Source organism: Anabrus simplex, chromosome 12 (assembly GCF_040414725.1).
Source record: "Anabrus simplex isolate iqAnaSimp1 chromosome 12, ASM4041472v1, whole genome shotgun sequence".
NCBI classification, from domain to species: Eukaryota; Metazoa; Arthropoda; class Insecta; order Orthoptera; family Tettigoniidae; genus Anabrus; species Anabrus simplex.
This window is the reverse complement of record NC_090276.1, coordinates 3,878,522-3,894,030: the sequence shown is the minus strand read 5'-3', so window position 1 is coordinate 3,894,030 and position 15,509 is coordinate 3,878,522. Positions and strand designations below refer to the sequence as shown.

Below are 15,509 nucleotides of genomic sequence, written 5' to 3'. Positions count from 1 at the left end.
GTGGAGGTGGGACAGGTTTTTCGCCGGGTACTTCCGTTTCCCCCGTCACCTTTAATGCCACCAACACTCTCCAATATCATTTCATTTCATCTGCCAATCATTAATCATTGCCCCAGAGGAGTGGGACAGGCCTCGGCAGACGGCACAATTCTTATCCTCGCCGCTAGATGGGGGCCTTCATTCATTCCATTCCTGACTCGGTCAAATGACCAGAGACAGGCTGTGGAGTTTCATTTTCATCGGTGAGTCAAACGGTAGAGTCCTAGCATTCTAGCCGTGGGTTCGATCCCTTCCCAGGTGCTTAAAGACGTCAGCGTCACGTATACGATCTTCAGGGCAGTCGAGGTTCGAACCCTAAGCTACTAGCTACACGGCCTGTACTGTGGAGCCCACTTTTTAGGGAAAATGAGTGTTAAATTTTCATTACTTTAGATGGGTGTTTGTTGATGTCCTGTGATGCGCTGAATTTAAAGTATTATCATAACGATCGAATAATTAAGATAAACGTAGTGCGTGTGATCCCAAATATTACAGATGTTGCGACACCCAGGATTTCTTCAGTCTGTTGTTGAAGGGAAGTGAAGGGGATGAGAACACTAGGGAAAGGTCAAAACATGAGAATAGTAAAGAGATGTAGAATGCAATAATTACGGATAACTACATCAACTCAGTCGGAGGTGTGTTTTCAGCAGAACTGTGTTACTTCTCTGAGTCAATGAAACTGGCTCCACAAAGGAGTAACTCTGGTATGGTTTATCTTAAGAACTGTCGGAGCAAACACACAAGTAGCGTCCTTGTTGTAAACATTGTAGCGAGCACAGGACGCGTTTGTAATAGCTATCGCTGTCGGCGGTACTGTGCGCTTCATTATGTCTTGTGGCGTGTTTGAACATGCTAAGAGGGGCGCAATAAATTGTCCTTAACGTTGTTTATCCAGCTACAAGGATGGATTCTGTCCTCCGTAGAAGCTGGAGACGGAAATTTTATTTTTACTCGTCGAGTGTTTACTTTGCTGTCTTTATTCCAAACTAGGGGAATAATATTCCTTTGCAGACTGTGCAGCTGTTCTCCCTCTCTCTATCGATCACTCGATTCTGAGAATCACGATCGACCAGACGTGCTGCTCCAGAGAGGTCAAACACAGTTTTATTCTTGATAATAATATAAAATCAGTCTGCAGTGATAAGAATAGGAGGCTTTGACAAGAGAAGCGGCAGTCCAGAAAAGGGTGAGGCACGGCTGCAGTTTGCCCCCTTTCCATTATGTTTTATATAAAAATGAAATGGCGTATGGCTTTTAGTGCCGGGAGTGTCCGAGGACAAGTTCGGCTCGCCAGATGCAGGTCTTTTGATTTGACCTGCGCGTCGTAATCAGCATGAAATGATGATGAAGACGACACGTACACCCATCCCCCGTGCCAGAGATATTAAACAATTAGGTTAAAATTCCCGGGACCCCTGTGACCATTTAGCCATGGGAACAGACGGTAAAGGAAATCCAATTTGGAAAAGGAACCACTATCCAAGAAGAGGAAATCAAAACTTGAGATTTACCGACGATATTTTTATATTATTTTAGTCTGCAGAAGAACTGGAGAAATTACTGAATGGTATGGTCGAAGTTTTGGAATAAGAATACTTCTTATTTATCTGTTTACCTTCCAGGGTCGGTTTTTCCCTCGGACTCAGCGAGGGATCCCACCAGTGTCCTGGAGCTTCACAGTCTGGGTCGGGGATACAACTGGGGACGATGACTAGTACCTATGCTATGCTGAACGGGGGCCTTGTGGGGGATGGAAAGATTGGAAGGAGTAGACAAGGAAGAGGGAAGGAAGTGGCCTTACGTTAGGTACCATCCCGGTATTTGCCTGGAGGAGAAGTAGGAAAACCTCTACTCAGTTGACCTGCGTTCCAGCCCTCGTGCCACTTTTCAAATTTCGTGACAGCTAATCACTCTAACCACTACACCACAGAGGTTGAGAAGGAGTACAAGATGAAAACAAAAGCACAGTGCCGTCGAAGTCCTTGTGCTACATAATGTTTATTGGCGGAGGATACATTGACCTTTCCGGACTCACAAAGTAGTCCGGTAGATTGTCCACATTACGTTGGGTACCACTCACCTCACTGTGCGTGAATTTTGAAGTCTCGTGTTTCACAAGGTTGGCAGTGTCCTCTCGTGCCCCAAACCGTCTCCTACGCAATGGTTCTTTAGGGATGAGGACAAGAGCGCACGGAGCCCTGTCCGGTAAGTATGGCGGCTTTTCCAGTACTTTCCACCTAGTCACATCCTGACTCAGTACTGCACTCCCATCGCCCTGTGCGCCGTACCTGTTCAATACACCGCCATCTCGTGCTGTGTGCATGAAACATGAGTGATATATGACCATTGTATCTTAGAACCCTGCAAATGGGAGGAAAATAATATTTGTCATGACTTATGCCCTAATCCTCACAATATTTTTATTACTCTTGCCTTAGTTTCTAAGTACAAAAGTTTTCATTCTTCACCCTGAAGGGGGAGGCGGGCCCCTTAGAGGGCAACGCCGTCTCTCAGGCCAGGGAGATTTGTATCGATGGAGATGCTCGGAGAAGATGAGGGGGTTGGCGGCCGAGGGCTATACTAGGAACTGTCCCGAGATTCACCTTAGTGCAGGAGTACAGCGGACCGTGGGAACCCGCCCCTCTCCGATTCCCGATACAGAGGCGTAGAGCCACGGTACAGCCGTGGTCATAGCTCCTCCGCTTGGTTAGTCGCTCGGAGTACAGAGCTATCGGACCACCCACCAGCCGTGGTCGCTTGTCGCCCGAAGGCTGATTTTGAAAAGACTTTTTTTCTATGAAATTATTCGCAGTTGTTGGTGGTCCGTCTAATTGATGATGGTTGTTCTGCCTACATCACAGGAGGGAACCTGGTGACTTGTGATATCTCTTATTAGCGACGTCATTTCGGACAGTGAACAAGTAGTACCGTGTGGCATGCGCTCAGTGGTAGATTAAAAAAAAAAAACTTTCTTTTGCTACTTGATTTTAACGTTGCAATACATCGAAGGTTTCCGCAGGGATGTGAAAGAGCTAGGCTAGGACAAGTAGTGGGCGTGGCCTTAATTAAGAGCCCTAGCATTTCCCTGGTGTGAAAAATAGAAAACCCGGAAAATCATCTTTAGTGCTACGGGCAGTGGGATTCGAACTCACTATGGAAGCTCACAGCTGCACGACTCTAACCACACGGTGAATTCCACGTCCTAGACAAAAGGGAGGCAATTCACGCACAACATCCCTAGTTAACTGCTCTCTTGAGGCAAATTTCATCACCCTGGCACAAGTAGGCTATGCTTATGGCATTCATTTCGCACCGATAACCCACCAGCATTGGGGCAAAGAGACAAAAGAAGAATAAGAATACGAAGATTAGTGATCTGTTTTCACGAAAACTCTACACTTTAATGAGTTTTAATTAGAATTAATTTAGGAATCCAGGTGGAGTTATTTCTTTTTTTGCAGTGGAACCTGTATCAAAGAGAAATGTTACATGAAGCGTAGCAGGCGCAATATTTTACATGAGACTATAATTTTACATTCCTTTAAAAAGAATTTTTAGTGGAAAAAGAGACTAGCTCGGACAGAAAGCTGTACAATATATGTATTTAAAAAAGGGAACAAACAGAATTCGCAAGGCGAGCTTTGCACTAATCCTACCTGACAGAAATATACCGGCAAGATCCGCCAAAAGAGCGCTCCGTATTTTTCTTCTTATCCTGCAAGAAAGTTTATTTGAATTCCAACATTCCACTGCTCATCCTCCTGTACCAGCCTTGTTTTTAGTTCGGAATTTGTTCTCCCCTTCTCTCTTACAATGCGAGGAGGCCGGCTTTGTGTCCCGCTTGTCAGCGGCCTTGCTACCTGCGATGATGTCAGAGCCCCCTTCTATTCTCCCAAAAGCATTCAATTTTCGAACATGTGCTGGAGATAGCTGGACGAACAATAGAGCTCTCTCTGGGTCCGTAATCGTGAGCTATGAACGGGAGCTCATCTAACAGGCAGCGAGCTAGCGAGCGACAGGTTTTAATGAAACACGGGCGCGATCACTGGAGCGGAAAGGATCGCCTGTTCGATGCCTGTTCACCTGGAGACTGATATTTGCTCGTTAACATTTCTGACTCCCCTATTCCCGGGACGAAGGGATTGTGATGGAATATAATAGAGGTCGCGTGGGGAATATCCCGGGAACATGCAGCATACATTCAGGTCCTGGAGGTAAAACACTTATTCTCATCTCTATAAAGTCAGTGCTCATGGAGGTATACTCGCCGATGAGGATGTGGTTGCTAAGCGGTATTGTCTCTGGTTTCCACAAAGACGTCCAGATTTCGATTCTTGAGCCATCTTTGAAAGAACTGTAACGTTCCTTCTCTTAGATTTCCACAAAAACTGCCGGTCACGAAAAATTACATATTTAGGTCTTTAAAAAGTGAAAGTTTTTCAACCCAATGGCTTCTTGTGACGTTGAGGTGAACGCTTTGCCATTGATTCACTGACAGATCTCGGTCCCCTGTTTTATGCTTAAATCGAGGTTTTGTTTTAGTCCTCTCCCCATATGCTGGTTTGATGAAACTCTTCATACTAGACTGATAGTTACTTAAACTTCAAGGTTCTCAACTTAACAGCGTAGTTTGGCGACCTTGTGGCCTCTAGCTGATTGATTCCACTTGTGGCAGGCCCTTCACTGTCATTTTTCCTGTCCGACCTCCTTTTCTGAACTGTTTTTCTCTTCGAATTTCGACGGTATTAAGTTTGCAAACTGTAGGTTGTTTCATTCTCTCAGTTCTGATTTTTCCGCTCTGATTATTGTAAATAGAGGGATGTTTTTCCATTTGTATTTCCTCATAAAACAGTGAACACCACTACCACCACTACGATTGTTAGCAGTCGGAAGAAAATGCAGAGTCTCCGGTCGGTAGATGCAGAGTGGGTCTCGGCCCATAAAAGAGCACGGCTCTGCACTCCGACCGGCCAACCGAGTAGAGGAGGGGTGGCCATGACTCTACGCCTTTGCGTTCGGGAGACGGGACAGGGCTGGACCTCACGCCTAGCCCCAACCGTCGGCTGTCCTGAGAATGGTTTTCCGTGGTTGTCCATTCTCCTGCACTAAGGCGAATGCCGAGCCACGGCCGCCAACCCTCTCATCTTCTCCGAGCATCTCCTTCCCGGCATCACCGTCTAAGAGGCCCGCCTCACCCCTCAGGGGAAGAATGAGAACATTTTAGTTGTAGCAGAGTCTCTAAGAAGTGTGTCTTTGAGGAAAGCCATCTAAGCCTCTTTACACCCGTGTTTTGAAAAATATGTCCACAGCGCGACATTCAACTGTACAGTACCTGCTACCCGCATGATAGGTTTATGCGGAATGGAAGGCACATTTGAAATCTGCCAGTACAGTTCTGTTGTAATTAAATAAAGCGTCACTTTGTGAACATTTCTACACAGTTCAAACAAATTCTCCTTTTGTCTTTGTTCCGAAGATGAACCAACTCATGTTGTTCATTAAGCTCTTGTGACCTTGGGTGTGCTCGTAAAAAGGGCTTTGTTTTTTTCTTTCTGTGTCTTAGCGAAACACTTTTCAAACACAATTAATTCCCTTCCTCGCATGTGATATACCGGCCTCATTTACACACACAAAACTCCTCCGTGTTTGCTCGGAGAACTTGGCACAGTAATACGCTTTCAGTTTGCACAAGTTTGTGTCTTGCTCAACAAGTTGCTAGCTCGTATTCTGTTAGAAATTTAAGTAGATTGGATTTTAAGTGCATCTCTCTCTCTCTTGAGCCGTTTGAGAGGAGGAATTTTAGAGGAATAGCATGCCTGTTTCATTCTGTTTTGTCTTCTGGAGAGGGGTCATCCGAAAATTTGTGTAACGCGAAAATGACGTCACATTATTCGTTACCGTAGACCTTGGTCGTCAAAAACGCTGCGGCTGTGTCGCAATACTGTCAGTGACGTCATATTAGTCGTTACCATGGGCCTTGATTTCCAAAGATGCTCCGTGAAATGTTGCAAATAAATCGTTCCCCATTAGTACTAGAGTTTCATTTATTGAAAAACATCATTAGCGTTTCGCAAAGGCAAGTGTTACTTTCTTTTCTCTTTTTTCGATCTCTAGGTACAATTTTCTTCGGCGTTTGTTTTCACAGGCGAAGAAAGAAGATTAAATATAAAATAAAACAAATTCATTGGTATTTGTTTTGGTTATGTCATGATCTGGCTGTAATCTGTATCGAGAACACGTAGCTTTCATTACCGAAATATAGCGTTCTACTTTTCTATTTAAACACTTTGGTCTGCAGACTGACTATGTCAGCTTAATCAGGACAGAAAATTAGAGTAGGCGAAGCATTATCTGATTCTGTAATCATTAAGTGGGGAATTCCTCAAGGTAGTGTCATTGGACCTTTATGTTTCCACATATACATAAATGATAAGAGTAATATATTGGGAATCAGAGATAAGGCTGTTTGCGGATGATGTTATGCTGTGTAGAGCAGGGCCTCTCAAACACCCAAAATCTCGCACATGCAAACTGAGGCGCAGAGGTCCTGTGCACAGTGCATCGGTCCCTCTCGACTCGGCTCACATTTGGAGTGCTGCGGAGCAAGTGAGGAAGAGGGAGACAGCGCTATTGTTCCAAATCGAGGAGTGGGGGTCTGTACTCTGGTCGACCAAGCAGAGTCGTCTTTTGCAACTTGCACGGCGTAATGCACTGGTGCATGCACCCTAGGAGGCCCTGATGTAGAGTAATAAATAAGTTACAAGACTGTGTGCGTTGAAAAATGACCTCGACAATGTTGTGAGGTGGACAGCAGGCCATGATTTGATGATATACGAGTTGAAAAGTCAGAATGTGAGTTTCACAAATAGGGAAAGTCCTCTCGGTGTTAATTACTGTGTTGATAAGGTGGCAGTTCTTCGTGTGGATCACCGTAAGTAAGGAAAGATAATCACATAAATGGGATGGTATATAAAGGTTAGGGATCTCCTCATATAGCCTAGTAATGGTAGTATTTATTGGTTGTAGTAAGGACATAAAGGAGAGTGAGTATGACGCCAACTAGAGTATGGTTACAGTGTTTGGGACGCTCACCAGGATTACTTGATACGAAGACTGGAGTGGCAGCGCGATTTGTTCTGGGTGATTTCCTATAAAAGAGTAGTGTTACCAAAAATATTGCGAAAGTCCTGGGAAGACTTGGGAATATTGAGACGAGCTGTTCGACTAAGCGGTATGATCGGATCTACCGTGGAATGAAATAAGCTTGAGTGGAGCTTTCAAAGGTAGGGGAAAAAGATGACATTCAAATTAAAAAATATAATGTTATTTGCTTTACGTCCCACTAAGTACTTTTACGGTTTTTTAGAGACGCCGAGGTGCCGGTATTTTGTCTCGCAGGCGTCCTATGCCGACACGAGGCTGACGTATTTGAGCACCTTGAAATACCACCGGACTGAGCCAGGATCAAACCAGCCATGTTGGGGTCAGAAGGCCACTTAGCCCGGCTAAAAAAAAAAAAAAACGAATTTGAGAAATATTCGTTTATTCCTTTATAGGAAGCGGAGTTAGGAATCGACTAATTTATTAAGGGAGATCTTCAAAAAACTTTCAAGTTCTTTTGAAATTGCGTATTTAAAAGAAATCCGCATTTAAGAAAAGGCTAGGTAGACAACTGATAGAGTCAACCTAAACGCAGATCACTGGTGATTGATTGGTGCATTGTTGAAGACAACTAAAGAAGTGATATAAAATATATCAGTGCACTCTTCTTATATATTAACAAAAAAAATTACACGCAGTTGCGAGAATCTAAAAGTGATAAAAAATAAACGATAATTTTGGTGAATGGCCGCGTGGCTGGTTGATATTCCTCGTATTAATTTATCGGACTCTCGCTGAGCTGAATGAAGCCCTTTCCCAGTCTATTTTAACGTCTGAATGTTTAATTTAACAGTATCGACGAGCAGACTGAATCGAAGTGTGCGTCATGCAAATACCGTGGCTTGTTCTTGCGGCGGACAGCACAACACCTGTCCCCTCGGGGAGATGGAGTTCTGTTTGTTTGTTTGCTCCAGTCGCAATTTCGGTTTTAATATCACCTCTCAGTGAGAGACCGAGCAAACACTTTTCTCTTCTCTTCTGGACACTCTCTCCTTTACTTTGCCTCCCTCTGCTCGCTGCTTGGACACGATCAATCCTCGAGGAAGTGGGAAGGCAAACTCATTAAAAGCTATCGAAGATTGGAACTCATCTGCTTCCAAGTACAGAGTAGTGAATATTTTGTAATCATGTCATTTTAAGTGCACGCTTTAACATCCTGCTCCCTAGTAAATTTAGTCGTTCAGAATAATCGAGGCATTTATGATAATATTTTCTGTTCTACACGCATGCACAGAAATGGTGTCCTGATATAAACAAAGCATGGCGTCCCTCCACCTTCTCGCTGAACGCATTGCTGCAGGTAGACAGCCCGCTACAAGACTGTTGTGATTGAAATGGGCACTGTGGTAGATGTATAGTAATACACACGCACTGTACCATCAACACTACCCTTCACTCTCTTCCCCTCTTTTCGGTACTGGAGTGGCCTTCAACACTACCTCTTCACTCCCTCCCCTCCTTTTCACTACTGGAGTGGGGCAGTGTTGATTGCTTACGTCGCGACACCATTTCTGTGCACGCGTGTACTAGTGGTCGTTACGGAGTCAAGTCTATACGATCTGACAGTGTGGTTAGCCGGTTCAAGCCCCGTTTGTGGGGAGAAGTTTCACCATCAGAATGTTGCCGGACAGGGTGGGAGAGGTGGTGGTATTGTTGTTGTTGTTTGAGTCATCAGTCCATAGACTAGTTTCATACAGTTCTGCATGCCATCCTAGCCTGTGTTAATACTCTCTGTCTCTTATTCTCGTCATATTTAGCTAAATCGCCCTCCTCTCACCAATTATATTCAGTATCTCTTCATTCGTGATTCGATCTATCCATCTCCCCTCCAGCATTCTTCTGTAACACCACATTTCAAAAGGGTTTATTCTCCCTCTGTATGAGCTAGTAACTTCCATATTTCACTTTCATACAATGCCACACTCCACAAGAAGAAATAATAATAATAATAATAATAATAATAATAATAATAATAATAATAATAATAATAATAATAATAATGAGACAGTGCAAAACTGTAATCCTTCCAGCAGCTTTATATGCAAGAGAATGTCTGAGTACCTCTTTAGATAGAAGAATAAGCAAAGCAAAAAAGAGAATCCCATGGAAAATAATCTTTCTTTCTTTCTTTCTTTCTTTCTTTCTTTCTTTCTTTCTTTCTTTCTTTCTTTCTTTCTATTTGACTTTATCAGTGGCACTGTTAGGGCTCGTGGCCCTCTCTTACACTTGACTACGAAAATTACAGGATAATACGCATATAAAAGAAATATAATATTCTCTTATAAAATCAAATATACTTAAGGTAAATGTCAGATTTGGACAACGTATAATGAAGAAAGACAGCAAAGCTCAGCAAATAAAATAAAAGAAATTCGTTGCATAATGGGACATGTTTGAGAGAATGGTACCTACAAATTGAGACCACAACAAGATTTATACACAGCATCAGAAAAGTAGGTCATGCTTTCAGAGAAAGGACCTGTACACAGTGGACAAAGACTGATTAACAAAACAAATTTTTGAACACTGAGAAATTCAAAAAGCGAACCATCATTTTCCAAGGAAGCCGAAGAATATTTGGTACTATTCAACATTTAAAAAAGAACAAATTTAAAATTAAAAAATCGGAAAGCAATATTTGATGCTAAATTTCCAGAGATAGCCAAGAAGAAAACAACAACACTGAGAAAGGATGAACAAGTTTTGGGAAGACATGAACAAGAAAACTGTTTCATGTGCTCCTAAGATGGACTAATTGAATAATAATAATAATAATAAGGCATTACAACACAGTAGTGAAGCCAGAATGCCTATATGCAAGCGAGTGTCTGGCATTAAACTATAATTTAGATAAGCTAGAAATACTAGAAAGGCGAATCATGAGGAAAATATTAGGCCCACAAAACACAGCAGAAGGTTGGAAATTACGAAGTAATGCTGAAATATATCAAAAAATAGAAAATATATCAGATGTAATGAGGAAAAGGAGACTTATGTTTTTTGGACATTTATATCGAATGCAAGATAGTAGATTAACCAGTAAGATTTTCAGATATTTGTGGAGTAAGAAATCAACGACAAGCTGGGTCAACGAAGTAAGAAAGGATTTAGAAAAAAACAATATAACAACAGAAGAAATAAATAATAGAGAAGGCTTTCGGTTAAAAGTATTGAAAATAGAAGGATTCCAAGGTAGGAAAGTAAAAACGACTGGTTCAAAGTGGTCTGAAGACAGAAAGAAGAAACATAGTGAACAGATGAAAGCGTACTGGAAGAAAAGGAAAGAACAAAGAAGAAGGAATTGAAATTGGCACGTGGTCCTCTGGTGGCCCATTCGAAAGAATAATAATAATAATAATAATAATAATAATAATAATAATAATAATAATAATAATAATAATAAATTATTTATGTAAACTTTTCATTAAGTATTATTATCATCATTTACGATGTTTTAATTTATTAATATGTTTGGTTTTCTCTGTTAGTTTCTATGTGTATTGTTTTATTCTTGAAATAATTATGGATCTTAAACGTGTCGACCAATCGAGAAACACAGGCTATTGTTTTAGCTGTTGTATTTCCTTGACCCCGAAACTGTTTCTCTTACGAAACACCTGCAGTGGAGTTGCGAACCAGAGGGCTTTGGATTTTTATTTTCTTTGCCTCACGCTACGATTACAGGCAGCCAACGAGGAACGATTGCACAAGCGTACTACCGCATTAGAATAAAGAGCAAGAAGGCTTTGTAATTTTTTCCTTCCCCACCTTGACTCCTAGTTTAGTATGTTACACATATCCCCACTGGAATAGTGTTACGGGGCTAAATCTTTTCCCTGGTAAACTGACACAGCTAGAAAGAGCTCATGTTAGCTGTTCAAAGTACATTTTAATTTTGCTGGTAGCAAGCACACTGACATCTCTCTCATTAGGATTTCTGCAGGAATGAATTTGTTTCCGCCGGAAGATTACAATCGTGAGAGGCACATTCGGTTCATACATGAGAGAGCATAGGGAAGATATTTCTTGTTTTTACTTCTACCTGTGAGGGTAATCTCTTTTAATTAAGGGCTTTTCTCTCTCTGATGTCCACAGTTGGAGCTGGCGCGAGCAGATTGGATGTCGAGTGTGAAGACCCTCAAGAAGTCCTTCCTCGCCAGGAAACACTTGAAGGTGAGTCTCCCTTGAAGAGTATATTAAGGGCACTTTGCTAGCTACTCTTGTATCGCTGATTAATCCATTTTTGTTTTTACATATTGCTTCACGTCGCATCGACACAGATAGATCTTATGGCGATGATGGTACAGGGAGGGGCTAGGAGTGGGAAGGAAGCGGCCGTGGCCTTAATTACGGTACAGTCCCAGCACTTGCCTGATGCGAAAATGGGTAACCACGGAAAACCATCTTAAGCACTGTCGACAGTGGGGTTCGAACTCACTATCTCCCGATACTGGCCGCACTGCAGCTATCGAGCTCGGCGTTTGTAACCTCCTTCTTGTTTCAACTTTGTACTGAGCGAGGGGGAGGGGGATCTTCCGAAAATGTAACGAAATAGTGTATGTAACAAAATGTGTGGCACAAGTGTAACCTAGTAACCTTGCACGCTGTGATATAAAGTACGAATGGATGGCCAGGCAGTGTTACCTAGCAACCGTGCCGGCTGTTGTATAAAGTGTGGATGGATGACCAGACAATGTTACCTAGCAACCGTGCAGGCTGTGATATTAAGGTATGGATGGATGACCAGACAATGTTACCTAGCAACCGTGCCGGCTGTTGTATAAAGTGTGGATGGATGACCAGACAATGTTACCTAGCAACCGTGCAGGCTGTGATATTAAGGTATGGATGGATGACCAGACAATGTTACCTAGCAACCGTGCAGGCTGTGATATTAAGGTATGGGTGGTCAGACAATGTTACCTAGCAACCGTGCAGGCTGTGATATTAAGGTATGGATGGATGACCAGATATTGTTACCTAGCAACCGTGCAGGCTGTGATGTAAAGTACGGATGGATGGCCAGACAATGTTACCTAGCAACCGTGCAGGCTGTGATGTAAAGTACGGATGGATGGCCAGACAATGTTACCTCGCAACCGTGCAGGCTGTGATATTAAGGTATGGGTGGTCAGACAATGTTACCTAGCAACCGTGCAGGCTGTGATGGATGGTATGTATGGGTGGTCAGACAATATTACCTAGCAACCGTGCAGGCTGTGATGTTAAGGTATAGATGGATGGTCAGACAATGTTACCTAGCAACCCTGCAGGCTGTGATGTAAGGTATGGATGGATGGCCAATGTTACCTAGCAACCGTACAGGCTGTGATGTTAAGGTATAGATGGATGGTCGGACAATGTTACCTAGCAACCGTGCAGGCTGTGATGTAAGGTATGGATGGATGGCCAATGTTACCTAGCAACCGTACAGGCTGTGATGTTAAGGTATAGATGGATGGTCAGACAATGTTACCTAGCAACCCTGCAGGCTGTGATGTAAGGTATGGATGGATGGCCAATGTTACCTAGCAACCGTGTAGGCTATGATGTAAGGTATGGATGGATGCCCTGACAATGTTACCTAACAATCGTGCAGGCTGTGATGTAAGGTATGGATGGATGGCCAAACAGTGTTACATAGCAACCGTGCAGGCTATGTCTTATGGCTAGTGTTCATCCGAAATTAGCAACCGTCGAAGGATGGTCGTGACCGAGAGACATATATGACATGTATAGGATCATTTGATTTTCCCATCGGAAAGTATGACTCCAATTTATTTGCCTCCTCCATCTCTTACATGTCATATTAGGTCAGTGAGAAAAAGAAAATATTGCTAGTTTGTTGATTAGGATTTACAGTCACGTTCCTTTTCATGGAAGAGAGTTATTGTGTTCCTACAATGTCTTCCACAGCAGCTACATAAGTTGCAATCTTTTCTAAAGTTACGAGCTCTTGAAGAGAGATGATTTTGTACTACAGAAATATCGTCCATATCTATGGATTTATACATGCTCCTGGAATGTATTCTAGATGCTTAGTAGAGATGAACAATGAGTCAGCTTTCATATCTGACGTATTCGGCTGGCGGTGGAATTCCTAGCTGGTCGACTGACCTGTATTATACTCCGGACCTCTGATGTTTAAATTCGTTCTGACATCATGCAGCGAACGGGCCCGTATCTACATACACCCCGGCAGTTACATAATATGAACAATGTTGGCATGGTCCATCATTTAATACATTATCTAGGCTTCTTTATTATATTTGCTGTCTTCTTCTTCTGCTTCTCTTCATAATCTTCTTTATCTGTTTACCCTCCAGTGTCGGTTTTTCCCTTGGACTCAGCAAGGGATCCCACCTCTACCGCCTCAAGGGCAGTGTCCTGGTGCTTCAAACTCTGGGTTGGGGGATACAACAGGGGAGGATGACCAGTATCTCGCCCAGGCGGCCTCACCTGCTATGTTGAACAGGGGCCTTGCGGGGGATGGGAGGATTGGAAGGGATAGGCAAGGAAGAGGGAAGGAATCGGCCGTGGCCTTAAGTTAGGTACCATCCCGGCATTTGCCTGGAGGAGAAGTGGGAAACCACAGAAAACCACTTCCAACAGGCTGAGGTGGGAATCGAACCTACCTCTATTCAGTCGACCTCCCGAAGTTGAGTGGACCCCGTTTCAGCCCTCGTACCACAAATTTCGTGGCAGAGCCGGGAATTGAACCCGGACTTCCGGGGGTGGCAGCTAATCACGCTAACCACTACACCACAGAGGCGGACCTCTTATTTTATTTCTTTCTAACTCTTTTTTGACCTCTTGTATTCAGCTTGTTGTTGACTTTTTGTCCTAAGGTACTTGAATATCCGTTTTGTTAATCTGTTATCATCCATTCTATAGATATGTCAAAAATATAGCAGTCTCCCTTTTCTTATCGTTTCTCATATTTTCTATGTTCTGGTATTTTTCCTCATTACTTCTTATTCTGTTGTCTTTATGGGTCCTAAGATTTTTTTATGATTAATCTTTTTAGTCCTTACAATTTATCTAAACTCTAGTTCATATGATTAACCACTGTATTGTGGCACCTTATTTTAAGATTTTTAGATAAGCTTTTTTCGGTTTTAAACCTTCTTAGTGATGTCATACGCTCTTTCCGTCTTGTGTAACTTTTTTTCTACAGCAAATTTTTCTAAACCATTTTCTTGAATTCCTTTACTTTTTTCTGTTGTCCAATATGTGTTATCAAAAGGTTTGCAGTGTTTTTTATGTTTGTTCCGTTGGCCATTTCTTCCAAGAGATTGGTTTGTGTTGTTGCTTTCTAATTTGCAAAACACACATTTGCTAGTGTTTGTCTAAAACTTTGTAAACCATATCGTAATTACCTTCATTACATTCCTCTCGAACTATACTCACAGGATGTTCTAAATATCCCAATAATATGGGAGTCTACACGATATTCTGTGTTCCCTAGTCAAATATTCTCGCGGGCCGGGTGTGCTAGCGGGAGCACGTTCTTGTTTCATTATTTCTAATCCACAGCTTCCTAAGAAGAGGATGTCTTCTAGATATATCCATAGCCTCCTATATACAGCTAATATTCTCTTACAGTGCCTTCTTGATTCTCAGCCTCCTTGGTGGAGATATGATGTTCTTCTGAAATTTTATTTAATTCCAAGGTCCCCTGAATAGACGTGTATGCTATTGCAATGCCTCCTAGATGTTTGGCTTCATTAGTAAAGATGTTATCCCTCTGAAGATTTATCCAATTCCGTGGCCTTTTACGTAGATATGTGGTACTAATGTAATATAGTTCAGAACTATCCCCGGCTTCTCCATTCAAACTATGATTTATTGTGTCCCCACTCCTACGCACATTTATAGGGAGTAACGGTTTTGTCTGTCCACAGAAGGAGAAGGAACACCATGAGGAGGAGAGTAATGACGTTCTCCCGGGCTCCGAGGTGCGAGCTTTGGAGGAACGACGGACAAGACACCAGAGGCTGTTGCGACGGCAGGTGGAGGCGACCGAGCGACAGGCTCGTCGGGTGGACTCTCTGAGCTCCCGAGTGGCGACGCTCGAGAGTACCATCACCAAGGGTCAAGGGGTGGACAAACTTCACCTGTCCGTGCTTCAACTCCTGGAGAGTGTGGAGACCTTGGAGAACAAGGTGGATCGCTCAATGCCTGACATGCAACGAGAGATCTCCAAGGTAGAGGTGAACGTGGCACAGCTGCAGTCTTCACTGGCTGTCGTCAAGGAGGACCAGGTGAGGACCTTTATTATTATTATTATTATTATTATTATTATT

General features: G+C 42.8%; 1 protein-coding gene across 1 annotated transcript in view; it reads left to right on the top strand.

The window, feature by feature from the left end:
• The window catches only part of sca (scabrous), a 108,545-nt gene that overhangs the window by 77,208 nt on the left and 15,828 nt on the right, over positions 1-15,509 (top strand). The window contains exons 3-4 of the mRNA XM_067156527.2: positions 11,299-11,376; positions 15,108-15,467. Of these exons, the coding sequence (XP_067012628.1) occupies positions 11,299-11,376; positions 15,108-15,467 (438 nt within the window). The remainder of the gene's footprint in view (positions 1-11,298; positions 11,377-15,107; positions 15,468-15,509) is intronic.